The following is a 17,419-nucleotide window of genomic DNA, read 5'->3' on the forward strand; positions in this document are numbered from 1 at the left end:
ACACTCCGCTACAACTGGTCTCCTGGCCCCTCCTCTTCTCCGCTCCTCTCCAGCCCACTCATGCCTCTTTTCCACCAAAGCAGTTCCAGGGCTGGTTCGGGGCCAGTGCTGGTTCGGGGCCACTTGCGAGCCAGCTGAGAACCAGTTTGCTTTTCCATAGCTCGCGGTGCTAAAGGAAGCCATGTCATTACGTCGCTGTATATGTCATTACGTCACTGTATACGTCAGTTACGTCGCTGTATACGTCAGTTACGTCGCTATGTTTGCATAAACCTTGGCGCGAATATTGAAGCAAAAACAACGCGGAAGAAGCAGCAGCAGCAACAACAACAATAATAATAAGACTTCGCGTTTGTACAGCTGCTGCTTCTCGTCGCTTAAAAATGGCAATCTTTCGCGGTCTTGTTATTGTTGTTGGTCTTAACAACTCCGCCCCCCCGCTGATGTAAGTGGTTCTTTCCTCTGGCCCAGCAGAGAGTTGGTGCTAGCCTGGAACCGTTTTTTCTGGCCCCAGAGCCAGTTCTTTGTCAGTGGAAACAGAAAACCTGGTTCCAAATTAAGCACTGGCCCCGAACCAGCCCTGGAACTGCTTTGGTGGAAAAGGGGCATCAAGACCGCTGTCTGTCCTGGTTCCCCGTTGGGGGAATGATCTTCCCATTGAAGTCAGAACTGCTGACTCTCTGACCGCCTTGAAGCACAGACTGAAGACGTATGCCTTCAGGCTACATCTCTCCCCTGCTTCCTTGCCCATTGTGTAACTGTGTTTTGGTCTAGACCAAACAGGCTGTGTACTGTCTAACCTGAGGTTAGCTGTTTGAGTTCTCTAGTTGTAGTTTATATGATTGGTTTTTTCCTTGGCTGTTTGAGTATTGATACTTCAACAGAATATTACACTAAGTATTATCACTTGTTCAGTTGGCACAAGAACTTTCTTGTCTAGAAGTTCAGCACTTCGTGTACCTGACTTTTGCACTTATTGTATGTTGCTTTGGATAAGAGCATCTGCTAAATACCACGTAATGTAATGTAATAAAAGTTAAAGTGCATCTCACGAAACCATATGCACAGGGATTAAGAGCTGAAGTCTCTATTAAATCTCAATAAAATCTTGCACTCTGCTTGGTGAATTCCAAGGGAATGTTATGGTATGAGAAAATGCATTCAGTGCCACAGATTGCAAGTCATTATACAGTCACATTCCGGATTCACCTGGCAAAAGTCTTGGGAAATGTATACAGTTTGGCAAGAGAACCCTTTTAATTGGCATACCAGACACTTGCTGTCCATGCTGTGAACATTGTGCATGCAGACGCTCATCTAAGTTTCCAAATCTATCATTGCTTAACTCTTGAATATTTCCTATTGTGAATACTATCATTAAAAAGCTTATAATCTCTGCTTTCCAAAGAAATGTATCTCATTAAGATCTGTTCAGTACTTTGGGAGTAACATCAGGTTGAAGTTGCTCCAACAGAGTAAAAACGCTCTGCTCGCATGACGTCAGGAAACTGCCGGTGCTTTTTGAGTCACGGGAAAGCAGTCAGGCTCTCTCTCTTCTGATGGGTTTTCAACTGGATTCATTGTGAATATCAATCAGATAACTTTTATACGGATGTTCTCTAGCTCTCACTGTTTCTGATGAAGTATTCAGCAAAATTTTCCATCTACTAGTTTTGACATTATGATTCATGGGAGACTTTGAAATGAGTTTTCATAGCTTTACATACTTATTTTTTCAAATCAAACTGATTCCTGTAAATTAATAACTATTTTAGAATATAACTGTAGTTGTTTTGATGAAAAATATTGAGATCTTTGTGATCGGAATGAGATTTAAAAAAATTGGAAGTCAGAAACATGAGTGTCAATTTCAATTCAATTAACTGGAATTGTTTATTGGATGTGGCTCACACAGTTTTTTGAGGTTTGCCTTGAAGGCTGTGAATATTAATCGAAATAATCATTTATATTCTTTCATATAAACTCTAGTAGGCCCTATTTTGGAGAAATACAAAGGCCTACAGAGCACAAAGAGGGTATTAGAAATAATCTTTTATTACTTTTTTATTGAGTGTACTGATTTAACATTTTGCCTAATTAGCATAAATAATACTGATTAAATACACATCTGCATAATTTGTTTTTACTAATTTTTTCAAACTTTATTCAGTATACAACCATCTATGTGCCTGCCAATTTTCAGGTAAGTATCTTGAAAAATAAAAATGTTATTAAGAAAAAACATTTGATCTCATTCGTTAATGGTGCCCATTTTGGACCATGTGAACCTAATACAGAATATTACAGCAGTTTTCTAAAAATTAAGCAATATTTTCAATCTTTGATTTGTAATATCTCAAGATTGGATACACGAGACAAGTTTCAAGCAATTTGGATTAAATTTGAATTTTCACCTCATATGCCTACTTTTAACCTGCTAGTGGCACAAATGCAGAGGCCCCATTTGGTTGTTGGATGGAGGGTGGTGTGAATACCTGGAGGAGTTGGTGCCAAAGTGCAGAAGGTAGTAGTAGCTAATTTGCAACCACATTGCATGAAACTAACAAGGCTAGCAATGCTAATAAGATAAACCAAATCAGTGCTAGGGGTGATAGAGTTTTTAATCATTCTCCATAAAGGGAGCTAGAACGTAAGAAAAATATATACTCACCACAGCAGAAGAGATGAAAGGAGACGATAGAGTCTGTTGCCACCTTTGGAAATCGGATGCCTGTAGCTCCGACCATAGTTAAGTAGTTATGTAGATAGCTCCATATGGTGTATATGTGGTCTGACATGTGTACGAGGTGAGAAGAAGAAAGGGAAAGATGGCTGTATGACAGCAGTATTGTCAGTATTGCGAATTGCTGGGTTTCACGTGACGTCACATCCGCCTCATGAGTTATTCAAAACTTTAACTGGTGGTCTACCAAAGCCCAGTTGACAAAGCGTTTGTATGGAGAAGGTGCATTGCTCACATGAAAAATACCTTATGCTTGCATTGTTTTAGGCTGTTCGAATCAATCAAATCGTGAAACTGATAAAAGTTCTTCAGGGTTCCCCATGAACTAATAAAAAAAGGGTGAACGAACACAGGATTTCACAAGAAGACTTCAAGAAAGGTGGCTTTTGAACCTCTCACTGAAATCGAAGGGAGCTGAATTGAAGCATACTCGAGTTTGCAGTGATCACTTCATGAAAGGTTTGTATATCCCTCTCAGCTATGTCCTTAGTGTTTTCCAAGTACTTTTCTTGCTATGTGTCATTATTTTACGGTACTTCTTTTTAAATCACGAAGTGCTAAAGTCCCCAGATGTTTCTTTGTTTACTCCTCACAAAGTCTATATGCATGAAGGTCACAAGATTCTTTCCTAGCCATACAGTTACAATGCGCCGTGATCACTTCTCCATCTTGTTTAACTAAGATCCAGGTCTTTAAAGGGTTTCCTGATGATCTTTGTGAATGAGTTACCTGAGAGATAAGAGCGAACACAAGTGAGAATCAAGCAAACTGTTGTTTGTTTACGTTTCAACTTGCAGTGCTTCGTTGTAAAGATGTGAACGAAAAGCTTAAAAAAAACATACTTACACAGGCAAAAACAATACAGGATTAATTCAGCAGCGACTTGATACTGAGGTCCTTTACCCAGCCACATACAAAAAAGTTGTAAGCCTACGCTTACGCTTCCATGCTTTCATCTATTTTGCGGTATAGAAGGATGTCTGCAACACCAGATAGTTCGAGATGTCGGGGAACTCGACTGAAGGGTAGTTTTCGAGATCATATGACAAATCCTTCTTTCCCAGACTGTAGGGGTCGATTCCATTGCACATAGCAATCTTCTGAATATATCTAAAGCGAGCAGTGGCTGCTAGATTACGAGCATACTCTGATAAGTTATCACTAGTTGTTTGCACTACGGCAGCCGTTTAGACCACCAGCTATTTCACTTACAGTAAAACTGCTAAGAAAAGTCATGTGACTGAAACCCAGCAATACTGTGTCATACATCACATCATGACTATGTTGGAAGGTATCAGCATATGTGCACAAGAAGGTATGATTCTCACCACCCCTGTGTTTCATGAGCAAAATGTTGTCTTTCATGTTGTCCATGTTTTTGCTTACTGAATATGTGATTTGAGGTGTTTCTACATAAATGTGCAAAAGACAGGGTAGTGGCAATGCAATCAGTTTGCACCCACATGATTTTCTGAGACTGAAAGTCACTTTCGAAACAGCAGTAGCATGTACAAATTATTTCATTGAGAGACCACTTATTAAATTTGCAGAAGCTTGTTGTTTGAAGACAAAACTATACCATTTACCATGTAACATTTTGTCTGAATAATGGGAAAGTTGATCTAATTATGCTTTAGTGTCTGAAAACAATCAAAAGCTTTTCAAAATAATGTGCTGTTATTACCATGATAAAGTTGGTTGCATATGAGATATTTGTGCACATTTGCCACTCTGATACAGGACAGCCTTTGAAAAGATTTTCATTCACATACACCTCGTCAAGATAATGCACACTTTTGTCTATACTCTTTTATTCATTTATTCATATTGTATTTTGAACAGGGTTTTTTTTCCTTCAGTTTTTGTCAGCATCATACTAACGTTTCAAGTTTTACTTTACTCTCTGAGATCCAAACTAGCTGTGGCTACCAGGAACATTTAGGGCACACAAAAATCTAATTTATATTTTGCTTCCTCCCACTACTTTGCATGTGCTGTAATTCATTCTATTATTCTTTATAAATCACCTGTAACATGCCCACTATTTGTGTGCATGATCTATCCCCATGCACACGCAAATTGGTACTTGTTATTTTGGATCATAGTAAATCAGGGGCATAATTCTTGCACACATAAATCTCATAATATTTCAAATGCATCTCATGATGCTCATAGTGCTGGTTCTCAACTCCAGCACTAAATAAAACACTGCCTGGGTTTCAAGGTCCACCCCCCACACACACCTAACACACCTAGTCCAACTCATATGCTAATTATCAGGTTTTTCCTAAATGAGATCAGGAGAATTGGGAGCAGAAAATAATAATAATAATAATAATAATAATAATAATAATAATAATACTTTAAAACTGTGTATTGCAGTGGGCCCTCAAAAACTAAATCCTGTAGGGGACTAGGGGAGGGCACTTTCCATTGTGAGCAACAGGGATAAATGCTGCTTGTTCCTTTTACTATGTTACATACATTACTATCATGCAACTGTTCAGTGCTGAGTTTCCCAAAAGCATCATAGGACAAAGATCATCATTAAATGGTTGAGCGAGCAGCATAATGAACACTCTCTCTCTTAGTTAAGCTTTCCTTAGCGTAAAGAGACTTTTGGGAAACCCACCCCAGTATAGTAACAGTACACGGAGTACAGTACAACCCAGACTCTTGCTTCATGGTCATCACATGCACCCCTTCAATCACATTGTTCATTCATTAATGCATTACATTTTGATTAGAATCAAATTGATCATCATCTTTAATAATCAGTCAACAGGAGCAAGAACACAGTAGCTACTGGTCTCTGTTTTTTTGCTAAGTGAGAAAACTGACAGGTATAAACCATGAATTCAAAAAGTGAAGCAAATACATGTAAATGAATTATAAATAAAATTAAATAAAATTCAGATTATAAGTGTAAAATGAAGTGAAGCATTATAGGAATCAGATGGAGAAACAAATAAGCTTTCAAATACCCACAGATGGATGGATGGCTGAATTGATGGATGGATTTTTGGATGGACTTCATGAAAGAAAACTGAAAAGAAAATAACAGGGAAATAATTTATTCAGGCAGCATTACAAAAGCATATTAAAGCAGTATTAAATCATTAAAAAAATGCTTACAAATACCAAGGAATCCGTGTAAGATATGGTTGGATGGATGAATGTATAGAAAGATGAGGATATTAGACTTGGATCTTGTCTTTTCTTAATTTACAGGCACTAATGTTTTCACAGTCATATAGGAGGAATAAAATTCAAAAACGTTTCCAGTATCTAGAATTGCTACAAAGCTAAAACATTTAAAACTATTTCTCTAACACTTCCTCCAAGAATACCAAATATAACTTTTATTATATATATATATATATATATATATATATATATATATATATATATATATATATATATATATATATATATATATAAAATCTGTCAGTATATGTATGTATATATTTATTTGTACATATATATAGTATATATAAATGATAAGATTCAAATGAGACTTCCAATGAGAAATGAGAAAAGTTCATTCACAGCATTAAATGATACATTCTGAGGGTGAAAAAGCAAACAAACAAACAAAAACCAGTAGTGATATATACAGTGGTATATTTTTCTCAGCAAAATTAAGCTACATGGAAAAATTCAGTTCTTTACATGCAGTCAAAGAGTACTGTGTTAGTGCCTTTCAAGGGTCAGTGAAAGATCAAGTGAACATACATCCCACTGGACCCATTTAACTGTACCTCAGCCCTTGCCCCACTCCCCAGTGTAGCCAGACTTTCTACTTACATGACAGACTTCCCCAAACATCATCAGAAAGCTGACCAACATGGGTTGAGCAGCTGTTTTAACAACTCAGTTACACAAATCGCACTTGATTACCTGAGCATATTCATCCCCAAACTTAATGTGTTTGTGTGTACCCTTTCATAAATGGGCAAAGTATTCAATCATATTGCAAATATTAGCAAGGTTTTTTTCCCAAAAAAAAAGAGAGTCCTCGTTAAAGCAATATGCTGTACAGAAAGACATCACAGATCCTATTAAAAAGCGGAATCTCTGCTAAAGGGTGTTTTAATCTGGAACATGTGCAAGTACTTCACATCCTTATGAATGTGATTTTTGATGATATCTGCATCCAAAATGCTACAAGCCTAAAGGTATCTCTATATTTTGCTACATTATGTTACAGCTACATTCAACTACAACAAGGGCAAATGAGTTGTGCCTGATGTCAAATAAAGTTTCATAACATTTTCATGATGTAGACTAATCTAGAAGACCTAAAGCCCTGATATGTGCTCAGTTTGTGTGTGTTGGCACCTGTGTTCTTTCTTATGAATAATAATAATAATGGTCTTATTGATTTGCCCTTGATGTAGTAAATGATGCATGTACTGGCATGAGCCAAATATTTTGTGCTTTCTAAAATTATTTCTCTTTGCACTGTTAATAGTGTCTGCCAAATAACTATCAAAACATGGTGGCGAGAGCTGGGAACACAATCAGTACCTTATATCTGCAAAATTAGTTAACTATTGAACAAATGATGAAATTACAATTAAGTTTAAAAGACATGATTTACTATTCAGAAATATTAACTAATTTTAATATTATGTAGCCATCTAGTGCCAATTATAGATATTGCAACCCTCATTTTGGTTAAGACAGTTATGTATTGCTTGTGTTATATACTCTAAGCCAACAAGAGAGATGAAATATCATGGGTCCACTCTAATAATCTGAATTCTCTGTTATTTGGCATCCAAGACTAAAATTCTACTATTTAACTTCAGACACCGCTAGCTTACTCTACTTTTGCTAACACAGTGAGCGCAATAGATAGAATAAAAAAAGGAGTAGTGGGAATCTGGTGTAAGAAAAGAAATCCATACAGAAAAACTGCTACATGTATTCTGTTTTTGTCCTTAGCTGTTTTTTTTCTGTTAAAATACATCGCAGATGATAGTAACATCCCTGTCTGACACCACAGCATCAGAGTTCTGACAAGTGCCAATGAATTTCTGCTAATGGAATCTGACTGGCTGATGCTTTTGCATTAAAACAAAGGAAATGTAAGTACTAGATTATTGACTTTTAACTAATTAGATCAAAGTTCAGACATCACTGTCCAATGTGGCCTTGGGGGTTGAACACAAACAGAAAAATTGTCACTGCATCACTGTGGTGACACCCAGCAAAGAAGATGCAAGGCCATTTGTCAGCCAGTGAAGTGGTTCTGGCCACAGCCATCGTGCCAAAAAAAGCAAACTAAAAATCTGAAAAAGCAACCTTAATCTTAATGGTTTCCATAGTCCATAGAATTCCTATTGAAGAAAAAAAAAGTCTTCCTTGAATGACAGTGTCTGTATGTGAGTGTGTGTAAACATGACATCATTACTCACAGATTCTGGAGCCATTGTTCTCATTGGAGGACAGGACTACGGACGACATTGTAATGCTCAATTCCGAGCGGAAGTCGAGCACAGCTGGGGTTTCTGTGGTTAGGGAGACAGCCTCTGCCAACTCATCTCCTGCTGTGATATCACCATCACTGTCCCAGCCTCTGGCACCATCATGGCAGTCGTAGTCACTGCCTTGATCCTGGTGCAGTGCGTGCATGTGCGTCACAGTCCATTTACATCTCACCATAGAGCTCACACACACGTGTAGCAGTGAAGCCCCGTGTCATACTTCACTTTCAAGGCTGGAAAAGTGGGCAGAGCCACGTCGTGAGCACAAGCTTTTTGCTTTAAGGGGCAGATGGGGTGAGTAGAAGCGCCGGGGTTGGGGCACAGAACGCAGTCTCTGGTACTGAAGTTTAGCACTAGTCCCTTTGGTGGTACCAGGTGATAATACTGGTGGCGGAGACATGGATGCAGAAGAAGTGGGTTGTGGGATGGGCACAGGGAGGGAGGAGGGTGCAGAGCTTGCAGGGATTGATGGCAGTAAGGATTGGGTTGGGGAGGATGCTGGCTCCGAATGTTGGGCTTGTTGGGTGGTGAGGTTGGACTGACTGCCGGATTTGGCACCATCGGGTTTGGGGGGAAGTTTGGGTCGGGCATTTAGACTGTGGCAGTGGGGCAGCAGCTCCTCCTGACTGTGGGAGGTGGCACTGCCCCGTTTAGACCGAAAGGGCCCTCTGCTGTGGCTAATCTGTGTGTATGAGCATGATACCATATCCTGCTCCCTCACTCGAGCCCTCTTTCCTTTGCTCTTTGACCTACTGTGACCACGTTTCTCACTCTTCATGGGCAACTTATCAACAGACCAGTAGCGTCGAGGGGGTGGAAGTGATGTTGGAGGAGGTGGCCACTGTGAGCCAAAACCCCCACTTCCACCCCCAGAGCCCCACCCAACCCCTGAGCCCCAAAAATCTCCACTCCATCCTTCATTTCGACCTAATATTGAATCATCTCTGCTGTTGATACTTCCTCCTTTCTCTCGGGCAGGGTAGGTGCCAAAAAACCAACCCCCACCTCCAATCCCACTTGCCCCTTCTGCCCCACTTCCCTCCCAGTACCTTTCAAACTGGCCAAACTCCCCTGAGGAGCCATCATCAGAATAACTATCATCTGCTCTAATTCGATCCCTCTCAGACTCAGACACAGCCCCTCTGCCCCCTATCCTTCTCAGTCTTCCCTCCACTCTTACCCTTTCTTGCTCCCTTTCCTGTTCCTCCTCTACTTCATCATCTTCCTCTTCATCCTCAGAATCCCACTCATGGAAGGACAGGCCCTCACGGGTGTGTGCCCGACCCCTTTCATAGTGTAGGAGTAATGGTCGACGCTCACCTCCCCTTCCTGCCACCTCTCGCTCTGCTCCACTGCTCCTCCTTCGCTTGGTTGATGGAAGAAGAGTATGTAATGAGGAGGGAGGTGAGCCACCAGATGCTTCTGTACCCCCTCCACTGACCCAAAATTTGACAGAAGCAGGAAGTTTGTTGAGATTTGGGTATTTTTTGCTGGATGGTCTGTGGCGTGCATGACTACTCTTTGGCCTTCTTTCTCTACTCCGGCCCCCTCCACTCTCTTCATCTTGTTCATCTCCCACATCCTCCCCTCCATCTCTCCTCTCTCTATCTCTCTCTCCTTCCCAACCTAAGAGGCTTCCCTTTTCTCCAAATGTGCTCCGGTACTGGTTAGAGAAGGAGGCATACTCTCCTTCTCTCTCTCCCTCACCCTCTCCCTCTGCATCACCTTCATCTGGCTCTGAATGCTTGCTGGTGGATGCCTTCTTTTTCTTCTTTGCCTTAATCACCTTTTTCTTTTTCTTCTTCACCTTCCGCCGCTTGCGCTCCCTCTCCCTTTCACGCTCCTCTCTCTTTTTCCTCTTCTTGTTTTTTTTCTTTTTCTTTTTCTCCCTCTCTTTCCTGTGCCTTTTCTCCCTTTTCCGTTCAGTGTCACCAGATCCTCCCCCACTCCTCTCTCTTTCTCTCTCCCCCCATCCTGCCCACCACTCTTGGAGCTGAGTGAGCTGGCTGCCACCTCTCTCTCTCAATCTACTGCCCTCCCTCTCTCGTTCACGCTCTCCAAATGAACCACGAGGCTTGCGTGGAGGAACAGGAGGTGGTGGCGGACCATGTGTAAGGGATCTGGGGGACAGGATGGAGCGCTCCCTGTTGTTGTGTCGGTTGTGTCCCTGAAGAAGACTGGACTCCTCTGTCAGCTCATCCAAGTCTTCCTCTTCCTCTTCCTCCCTAGCCCTGGTGCTGCGTGAGGTAGTGCTGGAGGTGGTTGAGGGAGAGGTGGATCGAGATGAAGAGGGAGACGATGTGGTAGAGGAACTAGTGCTAGAGGTGGAGGATGAGGTGGAAGTATAAGGAAGAGAGAGAGAGGGTGATGGTGGTGTGTAAGTTGGGGAAAGCGGTACAGGGAATGGAATGGGAAGAGGTGGGGATGGTCTGGGCCTACGACCCATGTCCCTTCCACCTCCTCTACGGCCCAGGGGCAGAATGTTCTCATATAGTGGGCCACCAGGCTCTTTTGTTTTTTTGGGCCTCCGTTTCCTCCAAAGGGATGAGGGAAGAGGAGGAGAGGGGTGCTGCAGTGGGGGGTTAGGTGGCAGTGGGGCTGGAGCCTGACTTTTGGGTGGCAGCCTAGGAGTGCCCAAAGACTTCACCCCCTTCCCCTGACCCCCTCCACCAGTACACACTCCCACCTTCTTCCCCACCCCATGGTCCATGCCCTTCTCTTGGTAGAAAGCCAAGCTAGCAGGTGGGGGTTGCTGATGGTTCCTGGGAGCTGATTTTGGAGTCTGAGTGCCTGCCTGTTGGTCCATGCATGGCCCTAAACCTTCGGGGTCAATGGGGCCATAGTAGCGCTTATATCCATCCATAGTGCTTCCAGTAGGTCCACTCCCTGCCCATGTAGGAACTATCTGCTGTGGGAAGGTCCCTATGTCAGATAGTCCCCCTCTGAGATTCATAGGTGTGGTGGCACTGGCAGTTTTGGGCTGCCTCCAGCGGTCCACAACAGCCAGTCTGCGGTCAGGTCGTGGCAAAAACGTGGAGCATGGGAGAGGGGCACCCAGAAGTGGCGTAGTAGAGGGCCCCAAAGATCCCCCAGAATGTACCACAGCAGGAGGGGACCCAGGAAGAGGGTTTTTGTAGGACTGCGGAGGCTGAGGTGGGTGCTGTTGTTGCTGCTGCTGCTGTTGTGGTACCATGGCAATGGCTTGGTTGGTGACACCTGCAGTGACAACATGGGATGAGGGAGGGGCTGATACAACAGAGGAATGATGGTGGGTGGGAATGGTGACTTTGGGTCCGCCTTGGGCAGTTTCATCCTCAAAACTGCAACAGCTATACATACCCTGAGAGAGAAAAATAAAAAGGATTTTGGTAATATAGGTGTTATTTTGTTAGATATCCCAGAAATAAGATTGCTATGTTCTGATGTGATTTTCCAGCAGGCTCAGCTATTCTGGTGTATATGGAGATTTGATTTAGGAAAGAGACTAAGCCTGAAGTTAAAGTATTACACACCACTCTTATAGGTTACAGCATCACTCCCATTTCTACCATGCAATATCTCATATACAGCAAGAAACACTATATGTGCTGTAATGACTCATCCTCCATCCACTTTTCTCTCATCTTTTGTCCTCTATAATCTCCTCCATTCTGCCTTATCTGTCTGCTTGCATTTGTCTGCCCCTCTTACCCTGCTGAAGGCAAGCAGAAAGTCCAGTTTGCCAGCTTGGCCCATTCCACTCATACAGTGGCGGAGCCTCCAATAGACAAGGTGCTCCCAGGCGAACACAAGTAGACTCAGGCCCATGGCCACCAGCAACATGTAAAACACTCCAGCCATATTGTCAATGTCCAGCTTGGAGCTCATCACTTCAATTTTATCATTGTGGCATATCCCTGAAAGCCAGAGACGCTCCAGCATCTCTATTACATCTGAGAAGAGAAGAGAAGAGTTACAATGTATACTGATATATAGAAAATTTATAAAGATCTGCTTGGTTTAATAATATTAATTAAATATAATTCATTATGTATACTTTTATGTGTACTATGGACCCTTTTCACGTGACGTCATGACAAACGCGGCCGCCATTTTGGACATGTACTACCAGTAGTTTACCACAGCCAACATTGAGGAACGGCAGCAAAGAAAGTTTTTACTTTCAGCAAGACTTCCATCATGCCACTATATTGTTGTGCACCTGGATGTAGTAACCATCAACAAACAAGGCAAGGTTTATCATTTTATCGGATCCCGATGGAGAAGATGGATAGCGGCCATTAACAGGAAAGATTGGCAGCCCTCGGCATACCAATGCTTGTGTAGTGACCACTTTGTTGGAGGTAAGACGAATAAAATTAGCCAGAAAAGGCATTACATTGCTGTTAACATTCTGTGGTGGCGAGTGTGTAACCAAATAGGTTAAAATAACCCATTGTAACCTCTTTGTTCTTCTGTAGTAGCTATTGTTGACTAGCTAATGTCAACAACATAGTAGCTAGTATGTTACTGTAGCAATGCTTACATTCAGTCATTTGGATGACTGTTAAAACCTTTCAGTCTCAAGTTTTTCCTTTACTGTATTTACTAGTTTACTGTAATTATGATCCGGCAGCTATTTACACCGGATCCAGTGTAAATAGCTGCCGGAGCCAACGTCCGAGGTTCCGGAGCACGCTCCGGCTTGCTCCCCCTCAAATTAAGCAGCGCGCTCCGGCTTGCTCCCAGAGTGCTCCGGCCAAGGTTCCGGAGCGCGCTGCTTAATTTGAGGGGGAGCAAGCCGGAGCGTACGTCAGTGAACAATCCTGGTGGAAGCAGGTAAACGTCGTTCTCTAAGCCTGCTAACCTCAATTTTTGCAAATACCTCTTCCTCTGCTCGCCCTGTAAATGCCCTACGTCGCTGAATAGTGAAAGTGTTTTCTGCATCTCGCTCCTTTTTCTTTTATGTTTTTCGTTTGTCGCCTTCCTCGCATTCAAACTGATTCGAGCCGAAGTCCACTACATGTCCAAAATGGTGGTCGCGTTTACGAAGGTCACGTGACTGAAAAGGGTCTATAGACCCCTTCGCATGTTTGTAAACAAACCGACCGTTGCCAGGATGCGCGCACAGCCTGGACTCAGAAACAACGGCGCTGCCCATAGACCGGCATTATGAGCTGTCAGATTATGCAAAACAATTGTCGTTACAAGATCGAGAATGCTACATAAATAAGTTAACTCTAACAAGTGGACATCGCCTACCGGATCCGTATTTAATTAAAGAGTGGACGGACGATGTTAGTAAGTTTTCCTCTGATACCTGAAGGCAGTCATACTATTTACAAAAAATGTCAAACTCAAAAAAAAAAACTATTTACAAAAGTAGCCTGCCATCAACATTCTGGTTACAGCGAGACTACAACTTGATTAACAATGGGACATTCATATTCATTTTGTTTTAATCAAATTATGCCAGTGATGTGATGGCAATGTGGCTTTAGCTACAACAGCAAATACCAACACTAAACAGCAATTTGCAGGAGGTAATGGCATGAAAGGAATGATAGTGTAAAGAGTGCAGCTAAGAGAAATCAGAGCTGCGTAAAAAGCGAGAGGCAGAGACCAGAAATGAAACTGAACGGGGCGGGAGCTAGGTTAGAGCAGTCAACGTAAGTTGGCATTTAGAGTGAGGGCACACAATTTTACCTTTCCATCCTTGCTTTAAAATTGTGATTTTCGGCATACACAAATAATGATGGCACAAAATCTGGACTGCTTGAGTCAAGCGAGACCTCTCCTACAAACAAAATTGCATGCAAAGCTAAGTTAACATGCTAACAATATTCATTACATTGTGTAACTATGACCCAGCTAATCAGACAAACGTTACCAAAGTATTTTGCTACATCAATAAACGAAGACTAGAAAGAATAAAAAAGAAAGATTTAATAAATAGCCTGATCTTACCTGTGATGAAGTGGGCGCTGCAAACCCGCGCATTTTTGATAGTGCTTTCATCCCAGTCTACACATTTGATGGCTTGTAGCCATAGATGTTGGCGATTTTTTTGGAATGGGTGAGATCCTGCTGGAATTCTGTACATTTTAACCCCATCACTGCTACGATTCTGACACCCGACAACACAACAACTAGGCATTTCTTCCAAATATTTCTTCTCGTCTCTACCATTGCTGAGTCTTTTTTGGGTCCAGGCTGCGCGCGCAATTTCCTCTTACGTATGAATGACGTTTACTGCGAAGGGGTCTATACTATCACAGTATCTGAGGAAGTTTTATTTAATTGTGTGAGAATGTGCTTGAGAGTGGATAGTCTGCTTAAGGTTATCACAGAGCAGAGGTCACTGATTATGACAGGAAAAGAGAGAAAATGAGCGACAGAGGCAGAAAGAGAGAGAGAGAGAGAGAGAGAGAGAGAGAGAGCACCAAGGTAAGGTCAGGGTCTACACCATAATCCTTCATGTACCTTTCTCTATAATAAGGTAAATGTGAAGATGAAGAAAGAAAGAAGCAAGGGAAAATTTGTTTATCTTTCTTTGAATATGCCATTTTGTCAGGGGAGATGGGGAGAAGAAGAAAGGATGAAATGGGAAAAGAGAGAAAGAAGCACATAGGATTGTGACATAATGACAAACAGCAGGAGCACATTTTCAGTTCAAGGAGGAGTGCATAAAAAAGAGTGACGAGAATACAGTAAGTGAAGGACAGAGTGAAAACAACAGAAACGGTATATAAGTACATATGAAAGAGTAAAAACCTACTGGAATGAAATGAGTCAGAAACTCAACAACAAGGGTAAAACAGATAGGGAAGAGGGATTGAAGGGTGGGCAGCATGGTGGTGTAGTGGTTAGCACTGTCTCCTCACAGCAAGAAGGTTCTGGGTTTGAGCCCAGTGGCCGACAGGGGCCTTTCTGTGTGGAGTTTGCATGTTGTCGGCGTGGGTTTCCTCCGGGTGCTCCGGTTTCGTCCAAAGGCATGCAGGTTAGGCTAATTGGTGGCTCTAAATTGACCATACAGTGGTGCTTGAAAGTTTGTATACCCTTTAGAATTTTCTATATTTCTGCATAAATATGACCTAAAACATCAGATTTTCACACAAGTCCTAAAAGTAGATAAAGAGAACCCAGTTAAACAAATGAGAAAAAAAATATTATACTTGGTCACTTATTTATTGAGGAAAATGATCCAATATAGGGCGGCACGGTGATGTAGTGGTTAGCACTGTCGCCTCACAGCAAGAAGGTCCTGGGTTCTAGCCCAGCGACTGGCGAGGGCCTTTCTGTGTGGAGTTTGCATGCTCTCCCCATGTCCGCGTGGGTTTCCTCCGGGTGCTCCGGTTTCCCCCACAGTCCAAAGGCACGCAGGTTAGGCTAATTGGTGGGTCTAAATTGACCGTAGGTGTGAATGTGAACGTGAATGGTTGTCTATGTGCATGGGTGCATGTTTTCCGGCATGAGCCAGAAGCTCTGTTTTTTTCGGTTCTGAAAAAGTCATTTTTCCAAATCGTGTAAATCTGTTGAGATTTTCGGGGAGGGTATAGGGGTGGTCCTCTCACTGTCTCACTCTCAGCGTACTGGGTTACCACGAGACAAATCTTTTCATCTCATCTTCGCCACAAACCTCATTCAATTTATATGCCGCTCACCGACGAGTGGTCCTGACTAGCCCGTTGTTTCATGGTGTTATACATGTGTGATATCATGTTTCACGCACGTAGCACGTTGTTCGACCAAATCAACACAGCTATTCCAGTGTATATATTGTAAAAAAGGTATCACAGCAAAAGCATATTAAAAATGGTTTCAACATTTAAATTAGTAGTTGCTAGATGTTTTGAAATATCAAGCCTTGTACTTGAAATATTGTTATTTCAGATGAATTGATGAAATGTATTAAACATTTGATGTGAATATGCAAATCATATAACTATCAATATTATAAATGTTTGCATGAGACTGCATGAGAGACAACCATTTTAACTTGTAATTAAATTTTTTTTTCGAGCCCTAAGGGGGGCTCACCCCCCTTTGTAACCCCCCTTGCATGGCTGCGCCATGCACGTCTGACCTTGTCAGACTTTTCAGATTTTTGAAAATTTTATACTTGCACCCATGTATGTGTTAGCTCTGCAATGACCTGGCAACTTGTCAGGGTGTACCTCCCCTCTCGCCTATAGTCAGCTGGGATAGGCTCCAGCTTGCCTGCGACCCTGTAGGACAGGATAAATGGCTACAGATAATGGATGGATGGATGATCCAATATTAAATATCTGTGAGTGGCAAAAGTATGTGAACCTCTAGGATTAGCAGTTAATTTGAAGGTGAAATTAGAATCAGGTGTTTTCAATAAATGGGATGACAATCAGGTGTGAGTGGGCACCCTGTTTTATTTAAAGAACAGGGATCTATCAAAGTCTGATCTTCACAACACATGTTTGTGGAAGTGTATCATGGCACGAACAAAGGAGATTTCTGAGGACCTCAGAAAAAGCGTTGTTGATGCTCATCAGGCTGGAAAAGGTTACAAAACCATCTCTAAAGGGTTTGGACTCCACCAATCCACAGTCAGACAGATTGTGTACAAATGGAGGAAATTCAAGACCATTGTTACCCTCCCCAGGAGTGGTCGACCAACAAAGATCACTCCAACAGCAAGGCATATAATAGTTGGCGAGGTCACAAAGGACCCCAGGGTAACTTCTAAGCAACTGAAAGCCTCTTTCACATTGGCTAATGTTAATGTTCATGAGTCCACCATCAGAAGAACACTGAACAACAATAGTGTGCATGGCAGGGTTTCAAGGAGAAAGCCATTGCTCTCCAAAAAGAACATTGCTGCTCATCTGCAGTTTGCTAAAGATCACGTGGACAAGCCAAAAGGCTATTGGAAAAAATGTTTTTGGATGGATGAGACCAAAATAGAACTTTTTGGTTTAAATGAAAAGCATTATGTTTGGAGAAAGGAAAACACTGCATTCCAGCATAAGAACCTTATCCCATCTGTGAAACATGGTGGTGGTCATATCATGGTTTGGGCCTGTTTTGGTGCATCTGGGTCAGGATGGCTTGCCATCATTGAGGGAACAATGAATTTTTAATTATACCAGCGAATTCTAAAGGAAAATGTCAGAATATCTGTCCATGAACTGAATCTCAAGATAAGGTGGGTCATGCAGCAAGACAACGA

General features: G+C 42.1%; 1 protein-coding gene across 1 annotated transcript in view; it reads right to left on the reverse strand.

The window, feature by feature from the left end:
• Positions 1-8,449: 8,449 nt before the first annotated feature.
• LOC132885976 (glutamate receptor ionotropic, NMDA 2D) overlaps positions 8,450-17,419 on the reverse strand; it is a 167,106-nt gene continuing 158,136 nt past the window's right edge. Inside the window, exons 13-14 of the mRNA XM_060920508.1 lie at positions 11,926-12,167; positions 8,450-11,575 (exon numbers count right to left, since the gene is read on the reverse strand). Of these exons, the coding sequence (XP_060776491.1) occupies positions 8,450-11,575; positions 11,926-12,167 (3,368 nt within the window). The remainder of the gene's footprint in view (positions 11,576-11,925; positions 12,168-17,419) is intronic.

The sequence above is a fragment of the Neoarius graeffei genome, chromosome 5 (assembly GCF_027579695.1).
Source record: "Neoarius graeffei isolate fNeoGra1 chromosome 5, fNeoGra1.pri, whole genome shotgun sequence".
NCBI lineage: Eukaryota > Metazoa > Chordata > Actinopteri > Siluriformes > Ariidae > Neoarius > Neoarius graeffei.